This window comes from Sapajus apella, unplaced genomic scaffold (assembly GCF_009761245.1).
Source record: "Sapajus apella isolate SASKATOON/1434 unplaced genomic scaffold, GSC_monkey_1.0 scaffold76, whole genome shotgun sequence".
NCBI lineage: Eukaryota > Metazoa > Chordata > Mammalia > Primates > Cebidae > Sapajus > Sapajus apella.
In genome coordinates this window covers 7,117,097-7,143,613 of record NW_022437016.1, presented here as the reverse complement: position 1 = coordinate 7,143,613, position 26,517 = coordinate 7,117,097, and the positions used below count along the sequence as shown (strand labels likewise).

At 48.9% G+C, this 26,517-nt stretch overlaps 1 protein-coding gene across 2 annotated transcripts in view; it reads left to right on the top strand.

The window, feature by feature from the left end:
• Positions 1-10,589, top strand: part of TTLL11 (tubulin tyrosine ligase like 11) — a 277,911-nt gene extending 267,322 nt beyond the window's left edge. For both annotated transcript variants that reach the window (XM_032251514.1, XM_032251513.1), the window contains one exon: positions 3,534-10,589. In XM_032251514.1, coding sequence (XP_032107405.1) covers positions 3,534-3,609 — 76 coding nt within the window. In that variant the 3' untranslated portion in view covers positions 3,610-10,589. The remainder of the gene's footprint in view (positions 1-3,533) is intronic.
• The last annotated feature ends 15,928 nt before the right edge of the window (positions 10,590-26,517 follow it).

Sequence of the window (26,517 nt, the reverse complement as noted above, 5' to 3'; positions counted from 1 at the left end):
CTCTTGGCAGGGATGCTCCAGAGGGTTTCTGGGAATAAGGTGCAGAAGCAGCAGTGCATGAGGCTTGGGTTCAAATCTCAGCCCTGCCAAAAGTAACCCTGGTGTAAAACCCTATATATATGATTTTATACAACCAGTGACCCATATATATGTATACATATATATATAAATATATATAAATAAATGTAAATATACATTTTATATATTTATATAATATATAAAAATATTACATATATAAATATATATATTAGTATATATTTTGATAAAAAGTTAAGTAGAATATAGGTACAAAGTTTGCATTGTATGTTTTTCAAAGTAATGCAAGTACCTGATTTCAAATTCAAATCGTAGTCAGGGGTTCATAATTAAAAGCATCTCCGCCTACATCATCTCTTTCCACACACTAGAATTTCCCACTGCAGATGTTTAGGTTGCATACATGTTTACTGTAGAAAATCACAAAATGCAGACAAGCAGAAAGAAAGCCGAGCCAGCACAGTGAGATCCCACTTCTCCTTTGAGAATATCTTTTTCTAGATCATGTTGCCAGGCTTTTTTTTTTTTTTCCAAATCGGTCCTCATTGTATATTTTCTATGCATTATAGCTCTAATCACAGTCTACCTTCAAATAAATGAACAGAACTGATATTTGTAAAGTAAAGAGGTGCAGTGAGTAGCTAGCTCCTTACCATTGGAAGTGCGGCATAAGCACCATGAGGAAGCTTGCTAGAAATGGTGTCTTTGGCCCCAGCCCAGGGTTCCAATTTGAACAAGCTGGTGATTGGAGTGCACATTACAGCTGGGAAGGGCTGTGCAGAGCACAGTTACTCAAAGTTGCAACCCACAGACTGTCACAGCCCTGGACAAGAGGCCTGAGCCAGAATGTATACAGCACGCTGCTTCGTTTATAGAGGAAGACATGCTATTATACTAAATACTGTCAACAAAACTAAACAATGTGATTGATGTTGGCCGTGATTAACATTCTGGCCCATGCTCCTTATCTTGTCAGGGACGAGGGACACACAGTTCGTGGGCTTAGCACTGTCAGCCAGTCACACTTTGAGTGGCGCTGTTGAGATCACACGGTTGGAAAATAAGGGGCCGGGAGTGGGTTTCCCTAGCTTTTGATCCTAATCTTCTCATTCTGTGTGTATCTGACCCTCCCACCCAACCGTCTCACACACACAGACACAGATGCACATATTTGCACAGTCACAGCCCTCCCTAGGAGATCCCTGGCCCAGAGTTAGTGATTAGAAAACATCTGTCTCTTGAGGCAGACCGAGGCTCCCACATCCCTGTATCTCGGTCCACCCCAGGCCTCTGTTTACATTAAAAGTAACTCTGGTGTAAAACCCTTTTTATCAGCTCCTCCTGTCAGGATGAAACAGAGCGGGGGCCTTATAGGATGTCTGGAGTCAAGAGAAGCTTTGATGGACTAGGAGGGAGACAAAACACAACGTCTTTGCCCAGCTCAGGTTCCCAAGGCAAAAACAGCTCTCGGATCCCAGGACCTGTATGTAACCGGGATCTATAAACCCTAGACCAGGCTTCTGCTGCCGATTCCAGAAGCAGATAAAAATAATGTATGGTCACGAGGAAGGTGTGGATTTCAGAGTCAACACCAGCCTAATCTAAAATGCCACATGGTGTTCAGTCCAGCCTTACTGTCACCTTTCCCAAGGAGCCCAGGGAGTCCTATAGGTTTAGATCCCAGGGTTCAGTTTTACTTGGACATTGGGGAGACTCAGACCCTTTCAGGCAGTTAAAACTTTTAACTAAGTTTTTAACAACTTAGTTAAAAAACTTGAGAATCAGTTTTTAGATCACTCTTTCCTGGCTATGTGACCCTAGGGAAGTTACTTCTCTGAGTATCAGTTTCTTTCTTTCTTTCTTTTTTTTTTTTTTTGAGACCAGGAGTCTCACTCTATCATCAGGCTGGAGAGTAGTGTCGCAATCTCGGCTCACTGCAACCTCCAACTCCCTGGTTCAAGTGAATCTCCTGCCTCAGCCTCTCGAGTAGCTGAGATTACAGGCACGAGCCACCACGCCCAGCTAATTTTTATATTTTTAGCAGAGACAGGGTTTCACCATGTTGGCTAGGGTGGTCTCGATCTCCTGACCTTGTGATCTGCCTGCCTTAGCCTCCCAAAGTGCTGGGATTATAGGTGTGAGCCACCACCCCCAGCCATCAGTTTCTTTTTTTTTTTTTTTGGGAAGTACTTTATTATTCCCTAGCTAATCAGTTTCTTACTCTGTAAGATGGGGCATAATAATATTGACCTCATAAAGGTATTGTGAGAATTAGCGGCAATCTCGGTAAAGTACCATCAGTGCATTCATTCATTCAGTCACTCATTCATCTATACGGAGTACCTCTGGGCAGCATGGGAAGCACGCAGTCCAGAGAGGAACATGGAGACCACACAGACAGACAGACACAGAGCAAGCTGCAGCAGGTGCTGCAAAGAGAAGGGCAGGAAGCCTGTATCAGGGGCCCGTTCTAACCTGGGGATCAGGAAGGAAGGTTTTACTGAATGAGTGATTCTGAGCTCAGGTTCCAAACATCAGTAGACGCTGATAAGACTAAGCCGGGGAAGAGCATTCCAGGAGTGTCGTAGGGATGACTATATTTTCCAGAATGCAATTTGGGCCAGAGAAAAGACAGTTGGATTTATTTTACTTTTTGAGATGAAATTTACAGACAGCAAAATGCATGAGCCTTATGATACAATTTGAGTTTTGACAAATGCATACACCCATGTAACCAGCATCGCTATTGTGAGATGGAACTTTGCTGTCAAACCGGGTTTATCTTCATATCTTCATAACCTTGTTCCCTGATTATAAAAGTTAAGACGCTGGGGTTTTTTGTGTTTTTTGAGCTGGAGTCTTGCTCTGTCGCCAAGACTGAAGTACAGTGGTGCGATCTCAGCTCACTGCAACCTCCGCCTCCCAGCTTCAAGTGATTCTCTTGCCTCAGCCTCCTGAGTAGCTGGGACTACAGGCATGTCACCACGCCCGGCTAATTTTTGTACTTTTAGTAGAGATGGGGTTTCTCCATGTTGGCCAGTCTGGCCTCAAGCTCCTGACCTCAAGTGATCCACCCACCTTGGCCTCCCAAAGTGCTGGGATTACAGGTATGAGCCACCTCGCTCAGCCAAGAGCTGGGTTTTAATGGGGGCATTTCTTTGTGGACATTTTACAAGGCTTTGAGCTAGGTTTAAATCTCATATAACTTTCCCCAGGTCTCCGATGTCGCTGAGACTCAACTTCCTCATCTGTAAAATAGGGTTAATCGACCTTACTTCACAGGGCTGTGTGAGGAATTGGGTCTGTACGTGGCTGTAAAATGCCCAGTTAGTGCCTGGTGGGCACTCTGTGAGTTAGCCCTGTTAGGAGTTTCTGGAATGGAGATGACGTTGGGGAGCGGGGCCATGTCTCGTTGACATCCTTGGGGCCGGAGATGGGCCTTCCCAGGGCAGCATGGGGCAGTGTGTGCACCCCTCATCCAGTCTGTTTGTTCACAGGGATGTGTCTGCAGGCCTTCGTAGAAGCCTTCTTTTTCCTGGCTCAGAGGAAGTTCAAGATGCTGCCACTTCATGAGCAGGTGGCCTCGCTGATCGACCTGTGCGAGTACCACCTGTCCCTGCTGGATGAAAAGCGCCTGGGGTGTGGCCGGGGCGTCCCCTGCGGGGGCCGACCTGCCCACCGTGGCACTCCCCAGGAGTCCTCGCCCTCGGCCCAGCCTGCTGGGGACAACTGCGCCAATAAGCTGTCCCATCCCAGACATACCCTGTCCTGAGGGCCACTCCGTCTTCCCAGAAGATGGAAGATGAGGGCAACTTTCAGGGCTGCAGAGCCCCAGGCATTCTGCCTGCAGAGCAATGGCAGGCAGGCTGCCGAAGGGCCTGGCTGCCCCGCCCCCACGACCCGTCTCTGCGTGTGGCTGAGCTGCGCTTCACCAGGTTGGCTGGTTCTCACCTGCCTTGCTCCCCGCACCTCTTGGTGGTACACCCTGTTTTCAAGTCATCAGTGGACATATGACATCTAAAACGTGACAGATGGCACTTTCTATTCTGGGCTCACAGGAAGCACCAACTGGGTCAAATCTGTTGTGTTTGGGGCACGGGACACAAATGATCCCAAGACACAGAGCCGTGGAGAGGAAGCCAAGTGCTGGGATCTACCGGGGCCTCTGCAGGCCCACTGGGAAAAGCCCGAGAACATCATGTTTATTTCCTGCCGCCCGCTCCATGAGAAGGAAGTGGAAATATCAAGTAGGCGTCTGTGAATCCCCCATCCCAATCATGTGCTACACGGGTGTAGTGAACAGATTACCCTCATTTAGTTCATTAGCTTGCCTGTTGCTGCAATGTTTGGTTTGCTATTAATTAAGATATAATTAATCAAGAAGTAACTAAGACTCTTAGAGCCTCAGAGCTGGCAGGATCCTTGGAGGTCATTTTGTTTGATTTTGTTTGACTGTGACCCCAGAGCAGGAATCCCATCTTTAGCCTCCCTGATCAGATGGTCAGAGTGGACCCCTGCATAGGTGGGGTGCTGGTCACTTAGCCAGTGTGTCCACAAGAAGCACTGCCAGGTGTCCCTGCATGCCCAGCACTGTGTTGGGAGCCCTGAGTAAGGGGAGGAAATCAGACGTGGATGAGAACCAGGGCGAGAGGAGTAGTGCCTGTCAGGCTTGGTGCCAGGGACAGGGGAGCTCCAGCTCTCTCTTCCATGAGACCCTTTCCTTGTCTCCATCTGTATCCCCAGGTAGCCCCCTTCTCAGAGGAAATGCCTCGGAGGCAGCGGAAGGTGTAGTTTTGGAAACAGCCTCGGTCACGTCAGGGTGCAGGGCCCACTGAAGACAGGCAGACAGGACCTGGCAAAGCCAAGCTCTCCAGAGTGTGGTTCGATTTGAGGTTAATGTGGCCCTTTCCTGGAGGGTCCCATTAAAGGATGCTGAGGGCCCTGGGAAGAGCCAATCATCAGGCTCCAAGTGAGGTGGAGGAAAGTCTTTGAGGCACTAGTACTGTGCCTGGTGCACAGAAGGACTCAGAAAATGCTCGTATGCACGGCCAGGGAGAGGGGCGTGGGAGGCAGAGGCACGTGGGAGGCAGAGGCGCATCCCAGACAAGCCCCTGTAGCTTTCTCCTTCCTGCCAACATCCTGTCCTGCCTCCTGACCCAAGTCCCCTTCCCTCAAACTGAGAAGAGCAGTTGACTCACGGCCTAGCCCACAGCCTGGTTCATAACAGGTACTCAAAAGCATCTGTGGAAACAAGTTACTTGAATCTGCCCTCCCCTGAGTATTTTTAAACCCAAAGAGAAGTTTGTTAATCCAAGGTGTCTCCAGTGGTTGGCAGGTGATTTGAGAGCAGGGGCTGCTGTGTTCCTCCTTGCCTGGGGCTCCTTGCTGCCAGCAGCTTACCCTCTCAAGGAGGAAAACCTGTGTCCCCCAGTTTGGCTGCCCTGCAGCGCCCCTTCTCTGCCACTAGCAGAGCCCAAAGGCTGCCGCCCTTCCCCAGCCAAGAGGGGCTGTGGGCCCAAGCCCGGCAGAACCCACTCTGGGCTGTTCAGTATCGGCAGGCTTATGCAATGACTTTATTTTCCCAAGCAGAAGGCGGGACAGTGAGGAAATGGCACGGGCAGGATATGCCTACTGAGGTGTGTCGAGTGCCCCCTACATGGGGTGCGGTGGCGGTGTCATTGGCTCAGTTCCCCAGGTCCTAGGGCATGTCCGTACCGCTGCTCCCCTTTGAGATGAGGAAAGGAAGGCCCAGGAGGCCACATGGTCAGGACTTGGTCCAGGTCTGTCTGTCAGCTCCTTGTCCCTGGGTGAGCATGAATTCAGCTCCCAGTAGAGACCCCGCAGGACTACCCCTCTCGGGGCTACCTGGGACCTGTCATGGTCTGGTGGCATGGGACAAGGCAGTCAGGACTCCAAAATGGCCCAGTGTGAGAAACAATGTTGGAAGCCCCCATGCGGCTCTCCCAATGCCTTTTGGCAGAACAAATGTATTTCCCAGAGAAAGACCGGAGGCAATGCGTCGGGGCACACTTGTCATCAGCTGGGAGCCACGGAGAATCTTAACAAAGCTGTCACTCAACACCCTTTCTCGAGGTTGGTCTTTAGAAAGTATTCATTTGCCAAAACGGAGTGTAATGTTCAGGTCCAAAACCAGCCAAGCACACTGAATATTTTGAAAAATAAAATAAAGAGGTTGAATTCCAGCCACCTTGTCTGGGGTGATATAAAATCGTCAGCTCTCCTGGTGAGAAAGGGCCTCTCCCACCCCCTGCCATTATCTGGAGGCGGGCTGCTCCGCCCACCATGGCCCCTGTATCCTGGGAGCAGCCCCCTCCTCTGCCTGACAAGGCCCCAAATAAGCCCCACCCACCCGCAGGGCACGGAGCCTCCCTGGTGATTTTCTGAGAGGCCAGTCGTGACAGATTGGCCCCTTTTCAGTTTAACCGAAAACAATTCGAGGCTGCTCCATTATCAGAATGAGTGATAGCCGACTCACCCCGCCTCCTCTGTTCCTAAGAAGAAGTCCCACTGTGTTTACCCCTTTGGTAATCGGCCACTCATTTTATTGGTGTAATTGAAACGATAGCAAAAGCAGATGGTTGCTTCCTCCAAGAGGACAGGAAGCGGAGCCCTGAGTCCGGCGGACCCAGAGGCCCTGGCACATAGCTGGGCAGCCCCTGTGCTTTGCTGCGGGATAAGCCCGGTTCCTGGAAGGGCCCTCAGGACCCATCTCCAGCGTCTTCTCTCTCCCTCTCTCCTGTCCCCTCCCCCTCCTTCTGACACCTGTCTTGCCCCACCCCCAGTGCACACACAGCCCAGCCACATGGATGCTCTCCCTAGTCTGCCAACTGAGTTCCTGGAGAGTTGGGTGCTCCAGAGCTTGGAATGAACGGGTAAGATCAGGCCCAGCCAGTGCTTAGTTTGAGGAGTTCACATCCAAGTATGACAAGTTAGTGGGACCAACCTGGGGAGGGAAGCATCAGAACAGGGCAGACCCACAGAACTGGGCCCACCTACCCTTTCCTGCTGTGCCAGTCTTGCCCCTTTGGGTGTGCCCCTGGGCAGCTTCCTTGCTCCTGCTATGCTGACCCTGCCTGCCCCTTCCTTCCAACCTCCCAGGGGGACAGGCTGAGCGTTTCTGGCCCTGGGGTGTTGGGGCAGGAGCCATGTCCTCACAGCCTGGCCTGAATGGAGCCTGCAGTAGGTGCTTATAAAGACCCACTGGATTCCGTGCCGCTGTTGGCAGGTGCTGGTCCCAACAGAGCCCTCCCTGCGTGCAGAGGCAGGGCTTCCAGGAGAGACGAGCGTCCATCCCTAAAACGAACCGCCTGGATTCCTCTTCCTTCTCCTCCCAGCCTCTGTCCACTCCCCCGAACTCAGACACGATCTCTCACCTGGGCTTCCGCTGCCTCCCTGCCTCTCACCCCTCCACCCTACCCTCCATCCCCACCAGTGTGGAAGGAACTCAGAGAGCCACAGAGCTGACGTCCAGTCGCCTATTGAAAGCAGCCCCCATCGGTGCCCTTCCTTTCTTTCCATCGTAAGGCCCACACCTGGCCCCCACACCCCAGGGCCAGGCTCTGCCGCCTCCCTGAGCCCCTGTCCTACCCCTGCTCCCAGGACTGTTTATATCTGTTGTTACCAGACAGGAGGAGCTGTGCTATTTCCCGCCACCCTTGTCTTCTGCCCCTCTGCCTGTAATGGCCTTCCTCTGTCCAGTGGCAAACAGGCTTCCAAGGCCCAGTTCCAATGTCCTCGTTGCAATCCCCCAGAGTGAGCAGTTCCCTCCCCACACTCCCAAGAACTGGAAAGTTCCTGTATTGTCGTGTGTACCATGGGACCACAGCATTGGCTCCCACCCAGTTGTGCGTTCCTGCAAGGTCAGGCATGTGCTGGGCCGTGTTGGCACGGAGCGGGTGCTTGCTGCAAATAGGAACGTTTAGCGCACTCCAGGAGAGGGGACAGTGTTACCGCGCTTCTTCTCCGCCTCGCCTGCAGGTGCCATTAAGAAGCACAGATTTCTAAACCTTGCCAAGCCAATCTGCTGAACACCTCCACATCCCTGCCTGCCTTGTTGGCTCCCTGGGATGCGGCAGCTGTCCTGTGTCCGTAGACAGATAATGGCTCCTCTGACCCTAGGTGTCTCTCCATGGTCCTTTGTGGCCAGGCCCAGGCTGCGTAACCATGGGCACCCCCTCTCGTTCAGTCTCAGAGACAGGATGCCAGGCTGGACGGTCCTCACCAACACCCCTCCAGCCGGCCTCCCTTCAACCCTGCATCGCCCTGAGTTTGCGTGGAGTTGGTAAGTTCCCAGCAGGTCCTCCTGATGTGCGTGTGGGTAGCCAGGCTAAGGAAGCAGGAGGGTAGGGGCACAGACACTTGGAATGGTGTCCCTATCCTACATGATTTTATCCGCACATGCTCAGTCCTTCACAGTTTAGCAAGTACTTTTAGATCCATCCAACCCCATGAAGGATGAGGATCGTTGGCACTCTCTTTTCCCCGAGGCAGAGAACTGGCTTCCAGGAGGCTTAGTGACTGATCGAGGTCTTGAGGTCTCCGGCTGGTGAAGCGCAGAGTCAGGGTCCCCCTGAGGCCCCTGGCTGGCTCTAGATCCCACACTCCTTCCTTGGCACTTCCTTGGTTCTGCACGGTGCCTCAACACTCCCCAAAACATCCCATTTTGCAGATGGGGAAACCCACGTCCCGCAGAGGCTGGGTGTTGGCTCCACTCAGGTCTGCGGACTTAGCTTGGGGCTGTCTGGCCTGCTCTCCTCCTGCCGAGCACCCCAGGAAGGCTCTGTGGGTACCCTCCAAGGGCTCTGGGTCTCCCAGCCACTCAGTGAGAGTGGCAAGTCCTGTCTCACTTGATCTTTGGGAGCATAAGAGGAGCTCACAGAAAACGTCATCAATGTGAAAGTGTTTTGTAGACCAAAGTGCTGCCGCGTCATCTTCGGCCTGGCTACTGGCTTCCTACAAAGTGTAAAGGGATGAAGATAAAAGCTCCTTCTTGAATAACGTTATCCATCAAGACAGATGAAACCACACCAGTCAGCTCTTCTTGCCCCTCCCCTCCCCCCCTTCATTCCCACGTATTTAAAGACATTTATAGCCTGAGAAATTATTCCCACTGCTTCTCTGACACCCGGAATGTGCCTTGTGACTGGCGGAGTGTCCCTCCAGAATAGCTTCATTTTTTCCCCATTTCTTGACTAATGTCCTCTACTCTTCAACCCTCAGAGAATTGGGCTTGCAATGGCCAGGACAAGAGAGCATCTTCCCTGAAAGCTCAGAAATGATGGCTTTCCCAGCAGGGAGCTGGCGTTCCCTGCAGCTGAGAGCGCTGCCCTCTTTGCATGGAGGGATCGTTCACCACCGCGGATATTAACCTGAAATCCACCTCACCTTGATGGATACTTTTGCCAGTCTCCCATTTGGTTTGATGAATGTGAGAGAAATTTTCCCGTATGGCATACGAATTTCTCCCTCACAAAATAAGTCTAATTTTTTTTTCTGTTTCTGGAGCAGCTCTGTGGAATAGGCCACATCTTCAATTACCTTTATCTTAGTAGCCAAAGGTCTCGATTGTTATGTAACCAGGAAAACCACATGGCATAATGCTTATATACACACATGCACACACGCACATACGCACACGCATGCATGCACATACACGCACGCACACACACACACTGAGCACTGTTGAGCTTTGGTGGAAAATGGAGAAATTACTGATGTTTTCTAATTTCTGATGATTGGCTTCTGAGTCTTATTTAGAGATCAGAGTGGAAAGGGCTCTTTGCAGCCCCAGGGTAGTGTCATGCTCACCAAGAGGCTCATGGGAAACCTTTCCTCCAACATGAAGAAAGTGTTTGCCAAGATTCCTGCCAGGACCCAGTCTCGGGCCACAGAACACTGTCTGCTCCCCCAGGCCCCTCCCAGACCACAGGGATATTTTCTTTTCAGAACCCCTTGCATCAGAATGGGAAAAACGAGGACTGAGACTCCCAGAGGAGGCCGTGAACTGTTCGGGAAAACGAGGGCTTTGCCGTCAGACCTGGGGCTGAACTTGACTGTGTCTGTCCCTTTCTCCCTAAATGGCCATGAACCAGTGACTTTACCTCTCTGATCCCTGCTCCTTGCCTGGATAGTAAGGATCACATCACAATGTATGTAAAGAGCCGGGTGTGGGACTTGGCACCTGGGAAGCGTCTTAATACCTGTCTGTCGAGAAAAGGGAGGGTCTCAAAGCAAGGAAACGACATGGATGCCAGGAAATACGTCTGCCCACCTCCACCTCCCTGACAGGGGAGGCTCCTGGAGGTCTGGTGAGAGGCCCCATGTGCTCCAGCCCTCCCTGCTCCATGCTGAGCTCTGCCTTTAAGAGACTGCAGCTCCTGCCTCTTAAAAGCCTTTAAAAATTCTTTATTAAATTTTCATGGTGCATAAAGTCAAGGTTCTGTTACTTGGCCTCAGTTGTCTTGGCAACTTTGTAAAACGCAATAATAAAACGAAGCTGAGTGTTGCTAAACACAGGCTCATTGTAGAAACGACGGCGAAGTATTGACAGTTTGTTCTGGGTGATAATTTTTGACAGCAAATCCACTGGGGTGGACAATGTCTGTTCACTTGGGGTCAATTGTTGAGAAAAGGACACCTTTAAATTTTTTTCTCCCTTAATGCTTAATATTTGCCTAGGAAACTAAATATTACCTCAAGGACTGTGAGATCCTGGGAGAGGTAGAGGGAGGGGTTTAGAAAATCCTCCAACCCTTGATCTGCTGGGGACAGTCTCCCCTAGGGAGGGAGGGACGTGTCCCTAGAGTTTGGTGGAGACTGTGGCTGCCCTGGGAGAGAGGATGGCCACTTGCAGCCTGCTGCATGAAGTGCCCAGGTCCAGCTAGACAGGTGAGTGTTGCACGTTTCACCCTCACTGGGGAATCTAGAGGCAGGTGCCTCCCCAGAGAACTAAACCATTCGCCCCACACTAAAGAGGCGATTCCTAGGGCTGCTGGTCCAGCTGGTGGCTCTGTCCCTGGTAAACGACGCCCCGCCCCTCCAATAACCCTCCTCTCTTTCTACCCTTGGGGAGCAGCATATGTCTGCTCTGAATATTTCAGAATATTTGGCAAGTAGAAAGCAGATGGCCTTGAGTTAAAAATAAAGTGAGACCCCAGCTCCCTGGAAATCCCCTCACCCATTGGCACCAGAGAAACATTTATTTCACACGGTCCTCCACGCCGAGGGAGGCCACTTAGGCAGGCCCTGTTCCCGCGGGTGACCCCTGCAGTCCTTTGGATCCCAGTTCGCCTTTTTATGACCCATTCAGATTCTGCACATTCCTCAGATGGACCAGCACCTCGGTCCCAGGCTCCTGTGTCACAGGTCACGGCTTTGCAGTGTGGCGGAGCTGTCGGGCCACTCTCTGCTGGAGAAACCCGGGTTTGCCTGCCTGAGGCCCTGCAGCCTGGAGGGGAGGCAGCTAGAGCAGCGTGAGAGCTTAGGGCTGACTTGGGCCAGGCATGTCTTTGGGGGATTGAGTGGGGACTGTGGAGGCCAGAGGGGCCCTTTCACACTGCAGCCCACCTCCCCAGGATCCCCTCAGGGCTCAGACCTCACCTCTGTCTGTAACCCAGGCAACTGCAGCTTTCCCAGTCTGACCTGATGAGCTTTACAATAAGATAGTATCACGGCTGACGCCAGCCTTTCGATATTACACATGAGGCAGGGAAGCCCAGAGAGGGGAAGGGGTTTGCCCCAAACGCCCAGCAAGTTAGAGACATGAGTTAAGGCCTCTTCCATGAAGGAATCTGTTTTGCCCTGTGTGATCAGAAGCCTTCACCACCTCAGCCCATCACCTCACCAAATACCTACAGAAAGGAACCCAGAGAGCCTCAGGCCCAGGGGTTTTCAGGCTGGATCCCATGAAGCCCTAGAGCAGCTCAGCTAGCTCTTTTATATGTTGGGGTTGCAGGTAAGGAAAAAGCTTCAAATGTCGTAATCGCTTCCAATATTTTACTCGTGGGGCAAATTCCAGTTTTTCATAAAGCTGGCGGCCTAGGAGAAGTAACTCATTCAAGGTCATGACCACAGCAGCATCTTCCTCGGGTCACCTGAGCCCAGCTGGGACCCCCAGCCCTGCCCTGGAGGACGTGTGTGTCACACTGGCTCCGGTGCTCACGTGCTGGGCTGATACACATGGGGACCCAGGGAGGAGCTGGGACCCCTCACCTCCGGATATTGGCTTGGTGTCTTTTTTTTTTTTTTTTTTTTTTTTTGCCTGAGATGGAGTCTCACTCTGTCTCCAGGCTGGAGTGCAATGGCGCGATCTCAGCTTACTGCAACCTCTACCTCCCAGGTTCAAGCAATTCTCTTTGTCTTAGCCTCCTGAGTTGCTGGGACTGCAGGCATGAGCCACCACGCCCAGCTAATTTTTGTGCTTTTAGTAGAGATGGGGTTTCACCATGTTGACCAGGATGGTCTCGATCTCTTGACCTCGTGATCCTCCTGCCTCGGCCACCTAAAGTGCTGGGATTACAGGCGTGAGCCACCGCGCCCAGCCTGTGTCTTAATCCATTCGTGCTGCTATAACAAAGTAAAGTACACTGGACGGCTGATAACAGAAATGTTATTTCTCCCAGTTCTGGAGCCTGCAAGTCCAAGATCACAGCGCCTGCACGGTTGGGTCCTGGCCAGGGTTCTCTTCCAGGTGTGCAGACCTGTTGTATCCTTACATGGTAGGAAGAGGGTGACCGAGCTCTCTAGTGTCTCTTTCACCAGGGCACTATTCCTATCCACAAGGGCTCTGACCTCACAATCTCATCACTTCCCAAAGGCCTCCCATCCCTAGCCCATCACACTGGGGGCTAGGATTTCATCAGATGAATTTGGGAGGGACACGGACATCTAGTCCATCACCTGGCTTCTCTCACCCTGGTAGAACAGTTGTTGGAAGCCCCTGAGGCCGGCCCTGGGCTCATCTGCCACTGGGCACTAATCATCAGACATTCAGGGTGGATGATGGGACCCACTGAAGAATTTCCACCGTCATAGCACCTTACCCACCACGTAAATAGACCTGCTTTGAGCTATTCCAGAGCCGGCGGTGGGTGGCATTGGTGGGTCACTGGATCCATCACCAGCTGTGCTGGGAGGAGACAGACCCCAGACGTTAATGGGTCAGAAGTCTGAGGGCATGTCCCAGAGAGGCCAGCTACAAGCAGCCATTTATTCGAAGCCACTCGTGTTAGCGTTAAAAGTCCTGTAAATATTGCATTCTGCTCTATATGACATCCGCACGTTAGCCGGGCTAGGTTAGGCCACCCTGAATAGATAACAGATAAACCCACAGGGCTCCGGGTCTTCACACAGCCAAGGTTTATTTCTTGGGAATGCAGAGGTCATGTGGGTCTGGTTGGCTCAGGATGGCTGTCAGCTGACAGGCTCCAGCCTCTTCTTCCTCAACCACAGCTTCCCAGTTGCCCCTGGCGAGATGAGGGGGAAGGAGAGGTCCTCAGGGGATGTCGTTCAGGGAGGGGCTGACTCCACCTCCCCCTACACGCCCTTGGCCAGAACACAGTCCCATGGACCCGACAGAAGTACTAGGACCGTGTGACATGCGCCCTTCCTGGGCACACAAGCAGACAAAAGTAAAATAATATTGATTTTGCCACAATTCGTATTAGTTTCAATGGAAGAACGTTTTTCTCCCCTTCAATCGTCACATGAAATGGCTACTCCAAGGAAATGATCCTGGTTCTCTTGGGGCTGCGCACAGCAACCCGACTCCATCTCCTTCTCTCCACTGGTTGGAGCAGACAGAGGTCACGTGGGTCTCCTGACTCCAGAGCCACAGGGGAGCTAGAGGGTGTCTTATGCCTTCCCACCAAGAAAGCCAGCCCTAGGCTCTGTGGCCTGGGTGCAGCTCAGCTCCAAGCTCCATGGGTAGTTTCCCCATCACCTGGAAGACTAAGCCCAAAGCAGGCAAACTGACATTTTCCCTTGAGGGGCAGGGGCTGAAGGTCCCAGAAGGAGTGCCGATCCTTCCCAGGCCAGAGCAGAGCACTGAGACCATGCCCCAGGGACCATCTGGCCTGGAGAGGGGGCTCTGGCCAAGCCCTCTCCAGCTGCCCCTGCATAGATGAGCCAGGAGAGCCTGGCTCCCTGCTGAGGACGGCAGGCTTTGTGCAAAGCCAAGAATTCCCAGGCAGTGAATCCTGTGACATTGGGCTTCTCCTGTAGCTGCTGGAGGTTTTGTCACAATGAACATAGGCGATAGGGGTAGGGAAATGTAAAGCACATTCTCGATTCATGGCTAGGGTCTCACACACACAAGGCCTAGACCCATGCGGGGCACACTGTGGCGTTAGTTCGTTGAATCTGAGAAACAGGCTCGGGGTGGTCACTCCCATTATCACCTTGTTTTACAGTAGAGGAAGCTGAAGTTCGAAACGGAGGTGCAGTGGTGAGCCCGAGATGGCACAGGTTGTCCGAGCCCAGGCGACTCTGCAGAGGAGCTAGGCACCAGGCACGTGTGGAAGTGGAAGCTCTGGGAGAGGCCTCGAATAGCAAACTGTCTGCAAAGGCTTTGAACTCAAAGTCCTGGAGGAAACGCCCCAACTCAGTGAAGTTCACACAGCAAGCGGGACTTAGGGTTACCCAAGAGGTTCCAGCTTTTGTGAGCTGTTGTGCTTGGCAGCAAGGTGATGGCAGAAGGGACATAGGGAACAACATGGAGCTCACCGGGACGGCCTCCATCTCTGGGCTAAATGGGCCAGGCAGTGGGCGAGGGGAGGCTAGCGGGGGAAAAGGTGGCCGTGTGCTGAAGACCAGCTTTGTCCCAGGCACCAGCATCACCCCAGCCATCATGGCAAGGCAGATGGCATTGCCTTCCTTATACAGCTGAGGAAACAGGTTTGAAGAAGTTAGTTACCTTGCCCAAGGCCGCAGAAGACCACCCTGCCCAGGTCACATGGTCACCATAGAAGCTCTGAGCCCAGAGCAGGTGCAGAGCCCCACAGACTGGAGAAGAAAGCAGCTGCCCACATGACTGCAGGTCAGAGACTCTCTTGGCTCCAGCTGGGCGCAGTGGCTCATGCCTGTAATCCCAGCACTTTGGGAGGCCAAGGCGGGTGGATCACTTGAGGTCAGGAGTTCAAGATCAGCCTGGCCAACTTGCTGAAATCCCTTCTCTACTAAAACTACAAAAATTAACCAGGCATGGTGGTGGGCACCTGTAATCACAGCTACTTGGGAGGCTGAGGCAGGAGAATCTCTTGAACCCAGGAGGCGGAGATTGCAGTGAGCTGAGATCACGCCACTGCACTCTAGCCTGGGTGACATGGCAAGACTCCGTATTAAAAAAAAAAAAAGAAAGTCCCTCGGCTCCAACCACCTGGGGCCACTGACGTGCGAGCAAACGACATCCAGAGAGTCCACCCCAAAGCCTGGACTCCCAACCCCATGGTCAGGAGAGAGGCTCCCTGGGCAGTGCCCAGCTTCAGCTCGGTTTGGAAAGGCCACTCTTGTTAGCTCTTTCTCTGTGCTCACAGGCTGCATGTGACCTGGTGCCTGACAGGCGGAAAGGGGACAAAAGTCTCATTAAGAGAGGGGCCTTCAGTGCAGGGCAAAAAGCCCTCTGCTTTAAGGCCAGCCAGAAAATGTTCACTCCCATTCCACGTTCTTTTTACTTTTTAAAAATTGAGATGGGGTTTCACCATATTGCCTGGGCTGTTCTCAAACTCCTGAGCTCAAGTGATCCTCCTGCCCCAGCCTCCCAAATTACTGGGATTACAGGTGTGAGCCACCGCGCCTGGCCAGGGCCTCCATTTTATAATGGCGTCATGGCATGCCATTATACACTGGTTATGTATAATATTGTAGTTTACTTAACTGGTCCCCAATTAAGTAACATTTAGATTGTTTCTAGTTTTCAGTTACTACAAAAAACGTTGCAAGGACTCTTCTGGTACACGCATTTATGTGCGTGTAAATGTGTCTTAGAACGGGAATTGCTGGGTCAAAGGGTACACGCATTTTAAATTGCGATCAATATTTCTGTTATATCGTCCTCCAAAGAGGCTGGACCACCATTTGGTCCCACTAGATACGTAGAGAGGGCCAGTGCTTCCTGCCCTCCCAACACAGCATATTGTGAGAATGTGGACTTTTACCTGTTGAAAATGAAAATCGTGGCATCATGTCATCACAGGTTGAATTTTCATTTCTTTTTTTTTTTTTTTTTTTTGAGACAGAGTCTTCCTCTGTCGCCAGGTGCCAGGCTGGCGTGCACTGGTATAATCTCGGCTCACTGCAACCTCCGCCTCCCAGGTTCAAGCAATTCTCCTGCCTCAGCCTCCCGAGTAGCTGGGACTACAGGCGTGCACCACCACGCCCAGCTAATTTTTGTATTTTCAGTAGAGACAGGGTTTCACCATGTTGACCAGGATGGTCTCGATCTCTTGACCTTGTGCTCTGCCTGCCTCGGCCTCCCAAAGTACTGGGATTATAGGCGTGAGCCACCGCGCCTGGCCATTTCTTACTTTGTAAATGCAATTGAACCTCATTCTTCACCCATTTTTCTGCTGGTCCTTTTCTTGTTGATTTGTAGCATCTTTGCAGATGAAAAGAACTAGCCTTTTGCCACAGTTTTGAAAAGTATGTATTCTACCTGGGTCATTTTCCGGCAGCCAACTGTCTCCCCACCTGCAGCCCATTCTCCATGGAAAGCCAAGCTGATTGTATCACCCCTGAACAGATAGAAAACAGCTTCCTGTCATCAGGGTCCAGCTCGACTCCTCACCTGGTTTGGGGGGTCTTTCCCACTTGGGGCCCAGCCTCCTCCCTCCCCACCAACAGGACTACTGCACGCTGTCATGAAGGCTGTGATCTGCACAGAGGGCAGGGACACACAGATACCCTGAGTCCAGTGTGCTTTTCAGATTGCCAATTGAGGAGCCCCTACTGGGACCCGCTGGGCAGCCCTGCCCATCTCTCATCAGCTCCCTCATGGTTCCTGGCTCTTTTTGCCACTCCCCAAATGCGCCTTGCTCTGTGATCTGGCCAGCACTGCGTCTGGGTCCTTCTGCCCCAATGCCCCTCCCCACGTGAGCAGCTGTTCAATTGCATCCTGCCTCTGCTCCGGCAGGTGGCTCCCCCACCCCTTGGTGTGTCTCTTTAAGCCACTTCATGGTGACTCTCTACCAGGTACACCCCAGATAAGGCTGTGCCCACTCATATCTGGATCCCACCCCCAGCCAGGGCCGGGCACAGAAGGGGCCCTCAGGACCTGCATGTAGGAGGAACAAGGGAGGGAGGGACCGAAGGCTACGTTGACGGCTGAGTTCAACTGGCACGGGGTGAGCAGGGAGGGCCCAAAACCTCCTCCGCCTAATTTAAAGTCATGCACGTACCCAGTGGGCTGCTCTTTCATATAAATATCCATTAAACGCTTTGTAAAATGCACATTTGAAAAAATGTAGCTGACCTGCTCTTCCCAGGTAATTAAGGCGCGCCTCTCAAGTCTGCAGTGGAGGATTTTTTATTTGGAAGGTCTAGCCTGCTTTTCAGATTCACAATCGAGGACTTTCCAGAGAGCAGGTTCTCTACCCACCCTGACCCTCCACAGAGAGACATCCTAGGAGGACCCTGGTGGTCACCAACACCTTTGCCATCAGGATCTCCCAGGCACAACCAGATGTGACCCCTGCCAGCTCAGAGCCAAAGGGCCAGGGAAACTTGCTGGTGGACAGCCTGGCTTAACTACCAGCAGAGGGCAGGGCCAGGACCTGGGGCAGGGGAGGCTGATTGGAGAAGGGCCAATCCCCACAGCACCTGCTGCAGATTTCTCTTTGCCATTGGAGAGTGTGCAGAGGATGACACTATCCAGTTTGTGCTTTTAAACATAACCAAGCTTACAGTTTGGGTGGGGCAAGAGTGGGCATGGAGGGGCAGGTTGGGAGTGGGTGCAGGGGTCTAGGTGGGAGGGCTGGCAGCTCCAACTTGGCATGGCCCTGGAGATGAAGGGCACACACTAAAGAGGTTGTACACAGGCCAGGTTGACAGCACTTCTCAGGGCAGTGTTCTATTGCCATCTCACTCCCCGCTGGATGGAAACTCCCTGAGGGCAGAGCCTAGTCATTCTGTTGGAAGCTGCATCATAGTATCTAGGAACATGGCTCTCCACACAGAAGGTGGAGGGTTCTGGAAATGAATGAACGAAAGGTAAGAGGGAAGGAAGAATGGATGGATGGATGGACAGATTTAACAGATGGGGAAACTGACACTGTGGGTGGGGTAGGGGGAGGTGAGTCGCCCGGGTGGGACATCCTTTTCCCAGTGCTCAGCAGACCCAGCAGCAGGCCCAGGAGGGAGGACCTGGGGTAGCGTGGAATCCCCGGCTCCTCCGCCCTTGCTCACGCACACCTGTTTTCATAACTTGTCATTACCCCACACACCCACAGGCAGGAGCGCTGTCCCAATAAATAAATCTGGGCCAGTTTTCAGCATCGTTTAACATCCCCGGGAAGGCTGGGTCACGTGACGTCCAGCCGCAGCCCATTAGCTGACAAGCTGAAGCATATCATATTGAATTCCACGGCCCGCGGAGCCTGCGAGCCCCCGTGCTGCTCTGAAAATCTATGTGGATTTCTCAGAATGCAATTGTACAACTTATTTTCTATAATGAACATGTTGCCCCCTCCCCTTGCCAGGACTATTTTTCCAAACCTCCAGGGAGACAGGAGTGGGAGGATCTTGAGCTCACTCCTTGCTACAGCTTGAGAGGGGCTGGGGGCTGTGGGCTGTACTTGGGTGCAATTTACAGAGATGATCTCAAGGCATTGCACTGTCTTCCAGCCTCTACCCCTGTCCTCTGCTCTGTGTCTCCCTGCCTCCCTGCCCCTGTCCTCAAGTCCCTGTCCCTTGCCCCACCACACTGCCCCCCTGCTACGGCAGGGCTACAGGTGGGCCAGCCAGCAGGGACTCAACCCCAGAAGCCTACAACCTGGCCACATTGCAGCTGACTCTGCCGCACCTCCTGGAAGCCGCGGGCCTTGACTTCTGCCTTCTGCAGGTGACACACCACACCCACCACACCTCTTCACAAACTAAAATGGGACACGCGCCCACACTGATATACAAACCACACACAGAAACACATCCATAGATACCCACTCGCATTCCAAGGTAATGGCTACACCTACCCACACCTAGTCAGAGCACCTTAATCACAGCTAGCATACCCGATACACATCCACACACACACTGAGACACATATACACACACCCACACAAACACCCCCATACAAGCACACAACCACATACACACATTCATACACACACCCTCACACACATCCACATGTACATTCATACACATAAACACACCCACACAAATATTCACACACAAAGAGCACACACACGCGTACACATAACACACATACACAAAAACACCCACGCAAAAGCACACATCCACATACACCCACATCCACATATATACACACATCATCACACACATCCACAAGTACACTCACATCCACACACCCATAAACAAGTGAACATACACACATAGAGCACACACATCCACATATACACACACACAAGCACACACATACATCCACATATACACACACATACACACAAACCTGCACACAACCACATATACACATCCGCACACACACATATCCCCCTCACACATGTACACACACTCATACATATATACACACAAATACACACACATATCCACACACACAAATGCCTACACACACACGTATACTCATACACATGCACATACATCCACACACATTTCTACATGCATTTTGAATTTCTAAGGAGCAGGTAAGCTTTTTTTCAATGCAAAGCTTTTTATGCTTATTTTATTTTATTAGAATTATATATATAATTCAATCTATTTTAGCGTCTCATCTTTTCTCTTTATTTTTAATTGACACAATAACTAATAATATTTATACAGTCTGATATTTCCACACATGTATAATATAATAGTCAAATCAGGGTAAGTTACACAGCCATCACCTCCAACATTTATCATTTCTTTGATTGGGAACACTCAAAATCTTCTCTTCCAGCTATTTGAAAATGTAGAATAAATCATTGTTAACTATAGTCACCCTACAGTGAACACTAGAACTCATTCCTCCTATCTAGCTGTAATTTTGTGTTGTCAACCTCTCTCTATCCTCACTTCCTCCTCCCCTCTCCAGCCTCTGGTTACCACTATTCAACTTTCTATCTCTATGATATCAATTTATTTAGCTTCCACATATGAGTGAGAACACGCATTACAACTATTTGTCTTTCTGTGCCTGGTTTGTTTCACTTAATGTAACATCCTCCAGGTTCATCTGTGTTGCTGAAAATTATAAGATTTTATTCTTTTTATGACTGAAATAGTGTTCCATTGAGTGTGTGTGTGTGTGTGTATATTTATATATATATATAAATTATATATATATATATATAATATTTTCTTTATCCATTTGTCTGTTGATGAAATTTCCAAGAAAGAGGTAAGCTCTTTTTATTAATTCCAACTTTCATTGCTCTGTGGTTAAAAAATATGGCCTTTCCTTTATTGAGGCTACAATGTGCCAAGCATCATGTTAGGTGATAATTATACTAAGCTGAATAAAACTTGAGCCCTGCAGCCTAATAGCAGACAGCATAAATAAATCAACATTTACAATCCATTATTCCAGGAATACAAGGATGGTTCAACATATGTAAATCAATGTAATAGATTGTATCTTCAGAATGAAGGACAAAAACCATATAATCATTTCAATTGATGCTGAGAAAGCATTTAATAAAATTCAACATCCTTTCATGATAAAAACCCTCAAAAAAACTGGGAACATACTCCAACACAATAGAAGTCATACATGACAGATCCACAGCTAATATCATGCTGAATGAGAAAAAACTGAAAGCCTTTCCTCTAAGAGCTGGAACAGGACAAGGATGCCCACTATCACCACTGTTATTCAGCATAGTACTGGAGTCCTAGCCAGAGCAATAAGACAAAAGAAAGAAAGAAAAAGCATCCAAACTTGAAAAGAAAAAGTCACATGATCCTTGTTTACAGATGATATGATTGTATATTTGAAAAATCTAAGCAGTTCAAAGAACTGTTAAAACTGATAAATTCAGTAACATTACAGGATACAAAATCAACATACAAAATCAGTAGCATTTCTGTATGCCAACAGAACAATCTCATAAAGAAATCAAGAAAGCAATCCCATTTACAATAGCTACAAATCAAATAAAATACCATCAGAGAAATGCAAATCAAAACTGCAATGAGACACCATCTCACCCCAGTTTAAATGGCCTTTATCCAAAAGAGAGGCAATAACAAATGCTGGCAAGGATGTGGAGTAAATACCTTACACAGTTGGTAGGAACGCAAATTTGTACTAATATGGAGAACAGTAAGGAGGGTCCCCAAAAAGCTAAAAGTAGAACCAGCATATGATCCAGCAATCCCACTGCTGGGTGCATACCCAAAAGAAGGGAAATCAGTGTATCAAAGCAACATCTGCCCTCCCGTGTTTATTGCAACACTGTTCACAATAGCCAGGATTTGGAATTAATCTAAGTGCCCATCAGCAGATGAACGGATAAAAAAATGTGGTACATACACACAATGGAGTACCATTCAGCCATAAAAAAGAATGAGACCCTGTCATTTGCAACAACATAGATGGAATTGGAGGTCATCATGTTAAATGAAATAAGCCAGTCACATAAAGGCAAACTTTGCATGTTCTCATTCATTTGTGGAAGCTAAGAATTAAAACAGTTGAACTCATGGAAATAAAAAGTAGAATGATGGTTACCAGAGGCTGGGAAGGATGGTGAGGGTGAGGGTGGAGGGGGTGAGTGGGAATAATTAATGGGTATAAAAATATAGTTAGAAAGAATGAATAAGACCAAGTATTTGATAGCATAACAGGGTGACCACAGTCAACAATAATTTATTGCACATTTAAAAATAGGCCAGGCACAGTGGCTCACACCTGTAATCCTAACACTCTGGGAGGCCGAGGCAGGTGGATCACCTGAGGTCAGGAGTTTGAGACCAGCCTGGCCAACATGGTGAAACCCCGGGTGGCACCTGCCTGTAATTCCAGCTACTCAGGAGGTTGAGGCAGGAGAGCCTCTGGAACCTGGGAGGCAAAGGCTGCAATGAGATGAGATTGCACCACTGTACTCCAGCCTGGGTGACAGAGTGGGACTCCATCTCAAAAACAAAAAACTCTAAGAGAGTATAATTGAAATGTTTGTGACACAAATAAATGATAAGTGCTTGAAGTGATGATACCCACCACCCCCCAAAAATTTACGACGTGATGTGACACGCAGTGACAGAGGGAACCCCAGCCCCTCTATGTTCTTTAACAAATCTCATGTATTTTTCTGTATTTAGGTTCATTCCTTTTGTGTTTCTATTACCTAACCATTGCCGGACAAAAGAATATAGATATTTGTTATTTGTATTTGCTTTTCTTGAATTATTATCATGGATGAGCATATCCCCATGTATTTATTGTCCCTTTAATTACCAAGAATACTTGGTACTTGGATACTTGAGGCCGACGTTCTGGAATGGATCACTGCTTTGACTTTTCAGCACATACATTCTGTTTGCCACCATCAGCAAAGACATTCTTTCCTTCCAAGTTTTTGTTTTTAGCCTGCCGCTTTCTCCTAGGAGCACACTCACTCCTGTTATTTGATGAAACATCACTTGAACCAGCATTTATTTAAGACCCATTAAGAGGGCTCTGCATCTCTGACATGCTCTGATGGGGAGCAAAGCAAGACCATTGCCCTGTGTTGCGGGTTCATGGCCTCATCCAGGACTGTAGGGTGCCTTGCTCGGTGAGGGGGAGCAGCCCCACCTCTCCCTCCTGCGGGTTGCTTTCTAGGATTCTTCCTGATTTGCCTGATGCAGGAGCTTGCTTCCCGGGGGTGCCTGTTAAACTTCAGATTCCATGGAATCGGAGGTACAGATATAAACCCATGATTTGTAGCATGTGTACATGCATGTTTGTGTGCACAGGTATGTGTGTATATGTACATATATGCATTTATTTCCTAGTTCTGTCTGCTGACAAAGTCAAAAAGAAAGGCCGTTCTACCAGCTCTCAGATCTTGGTTCTGAATACCATTCCCCAGGGTTTCTTAGAGAAATGACTAATTCCAGAGCTGGGGCAGGGTAGATACATGGTGAGTCTGGGACATTTTGTTATGCCAGAAAGTAAGGAAATGGTCAAAAGCACTTTGGGAGGCATGTCAGCAGCTTAAAGGGGCTCCCAGTGGCAAAATCTAGGACTCTTTGAGCACCCAAATAATAATGAAATATAAACCCTTAAAAATGGGAATTTCTGAGTCTATACCAGTAGATATATCAATACGTGGGGGAGAAGGAGGACCTATGCTGACGATAGAATTCTGAGAATCAACCAGTGAGTTGGAAGGATTGTTAGAGCTAGAAAACCATCTTTTGCAACCATCCTAGTAAAGATGGGATCAATTAAGAATCATTCACAGTTGCTAAATCTAGGGGAACATTTTGATGAGGAACAGAACGTTTTCATGGTCTCAAAGTGTCTCCCCACAGACTGTTTATTAGTTGCAAAGAAGATCAAAAACCCCCAGCAATTACACAGTGAAAAAAACAGGACAACGCCTTGACCGAGTGATCAAAATTAACATCATCAAGGAAGGGCAGATGGCTGTCCTGTGCCTCCAGATGTGCTGCTCAGAGAAGGAATCAGAAAGCTGTATGCAGGATGCTGGCTAAGAATGAAGAACCGAAAACTAGTCCCAAGGAAACATCAGACAAATGCCTTTCTATTTTTGAAAAAGGTGGGTGTGCTTGGTCGTATTCTTCCAAAATGTCAATGGCATAAAAGATCATAAAAGGCTATGAAAATGTTCCAGACTAAAAGAGGCTAAAGAGATGTGACAACTAGCTGCATGCACCCCCTGCCCCTAGACTGACTCCTGTACTAGAGGGGAAAATTACTGAAAAAGGACATTATTGTTCGACTGACAAAACTGGAATGTGAATGTTAAGAGTAGATAAAAATATATACCAATGTTAAATTGACTGAAGTTGATTATGTAAGCGAATATTCCTAATCTCAGTAAAAATACACTACTGTACTGAAGTTTTTAGGGGTAAAGGACTATGATGTATATAACTTATCTTTAAGCAGTTCAGAAAATAAATTGTGTGTGTGTGTGTGTGTGTGTGTGTGTTTGTGTATGAAGACACAGACTGAGAATGATAAAGCAAAGGGAATAAAAATATTAATAGGAGATTTTTTTTTTTTTTTTTTTGAGACGGAGTTTCGCTCTTGTTACCCAGGCTGGGGTGCAATGGCGCGATCTCGACTCACCACAACCTCCGCCTCCTGGGTTCAGGCAATTCTCCTGCCTCAGCCTCCCAAGTAGCTGGGACTACAGGCACGCGCCACCATGCCCAGCTAATTTTTTTTTGTATTTTTAGTAGAGACGGGGTTTCACCATGTTGACCAGGATGGTCTCGATCTCTTGACCTTGTGATCCACCCGCCTCGGCCTCCCAAAGTGCTGGGATTACAGGCTTGAGCCACCGCGCCCGGCCTTAATAGGAGATTATAGGTAAAAGGCACATGGGTATTCCTGGTACCACTGATTTTAGCAACTTAGCTGTAAGTTAGAAATGATTTCCAAAGCAAAGGCTTTTTAAACATTTCTGATTCCAGGGATTTTAAATTTTTAGACTATGTGAAAGTATAATGGTTAAAAATAAAAATAATAAAGTAGCACACAAAAAAAGAATTATACCTGTAGTATTATCATGTCCATGATATACTGCCAAGTGAAAAAAGCAAACTGTTGATCTGTGTGTAGTGTGATTCTATTTTTTCAGTAGGTATCTACAGACGGGGGATTTGTAGGTGAGTAAATTCTTTTTAACTTTATATATTTCTGAGGTTTTTTTTGTAAGCAGGAAAATGTGTGAAAGTCTTTAAAATAGGCAAAAGGGGCTAGGTGTTATGGCTCATCCCTGCAATCCCAGCACTTTGGGAAGCCAAGGCGGGCGGATCACTTGAGCCCAGGAGTTCCAGACTAACCTGGGCAACATGGTGAAACCCTGTCTCTACCAAAACCACAAAAATTAGCTGGGCATGGTGGTGCACACCTGTAATCCCAGCTACTCGGGAGGCTGAGGTGAGAGGACCCCTTGAACCCAGGAGGCGGAGGTTGTAGTGAGCTGAGATTGTGTCACTGCACTCCAGCCTAGGCAACAGAGTGAGACAGGCCCTGTCTCAAAATAAAGAAGTAAATAAAATAAAATAGGCAAAAAGGATTACTGGATGCCCTACGTCTACCACTTGCCTTTCATTTTTTTTTGAGCTGCTTTATTACTCTGCAAGTCACGAAAACCTGATCATGGTGCATGTGATTCTCATCCATAGGAATGCAAGCAACAGGATTCTATTCTTTTTTCTGGCTGAATAATACTCCACTGTGTATATGTGCCACATTTTCTTTATCCAAAAAAAAAAAAAAATTAAAGAAATGCAAATAAGTGATATTTGGTGGAATGCACTTGATTGTTGCCCTGAGGAGAGATCAATTCTGCATCTATTTGTAAATTTTTTTCAACATTTGTGATTGCCTATATAAGTGTGGTTCTTTGAATTTTCCTTTGAATTGGTTTTAACAGCTGTTTCCCTCATCAATTAATGAATTAAAAATGCTAAATATATGTTCATTTTATATTTGCATGAGAACCAGGGTTTACTGTTTTAAAAATGTATTCTGTAATACAACCATTTGTTATTTTTATCACTGAGGGTCATATTTAGAAACATTTTAAAAAAAGTAAAAAAATATTAAAAAAATAAAAGCTGGGCATGGTGGCTTATAATCCCAGCACTTTCGGAGGCCAAGGCAGGTGGATCACCTGAGGTCAGGAGTTAGAGACCAGCCTGTCCAACATGGTGAAATCCCATCTCTACTAAAAATAAAAAAAAATTAGCCAGGCATGGCGGCACATGCCTGTGGTCCCAGCTACCTGGGAGGCTGAGGTAGGAGAATCGCTTAAAGCCTAAGGCAGAAGTTGCAGTGAGTCGAGATTGTGCCACTGCACTCCGGCCTGGGTGACAGAGCGAGGCTCCATCTCAAATAATAATAATAATAATAATAATAATAAACAAATAAAATATTCCTGAAACTCTCCAGGGTACCTAATTTGGAGTTCCAGGGGGGTCCCCCTACCTACCGACTCTGTAGTTTGAACCCCCTCCTGCCAGTCCATGATGGGCATGAAGCCAAACTTCATGTGTCAGCAAAGGCTGGACACTACCAAGTGTAAGCCCCCAGGGACCCCATTCCAGGTTTCCTTAGGGATCCTGCACCTCAGGTGAGTGGCCCCTCTGGTCCCCTCGTATCCACTGTACCAG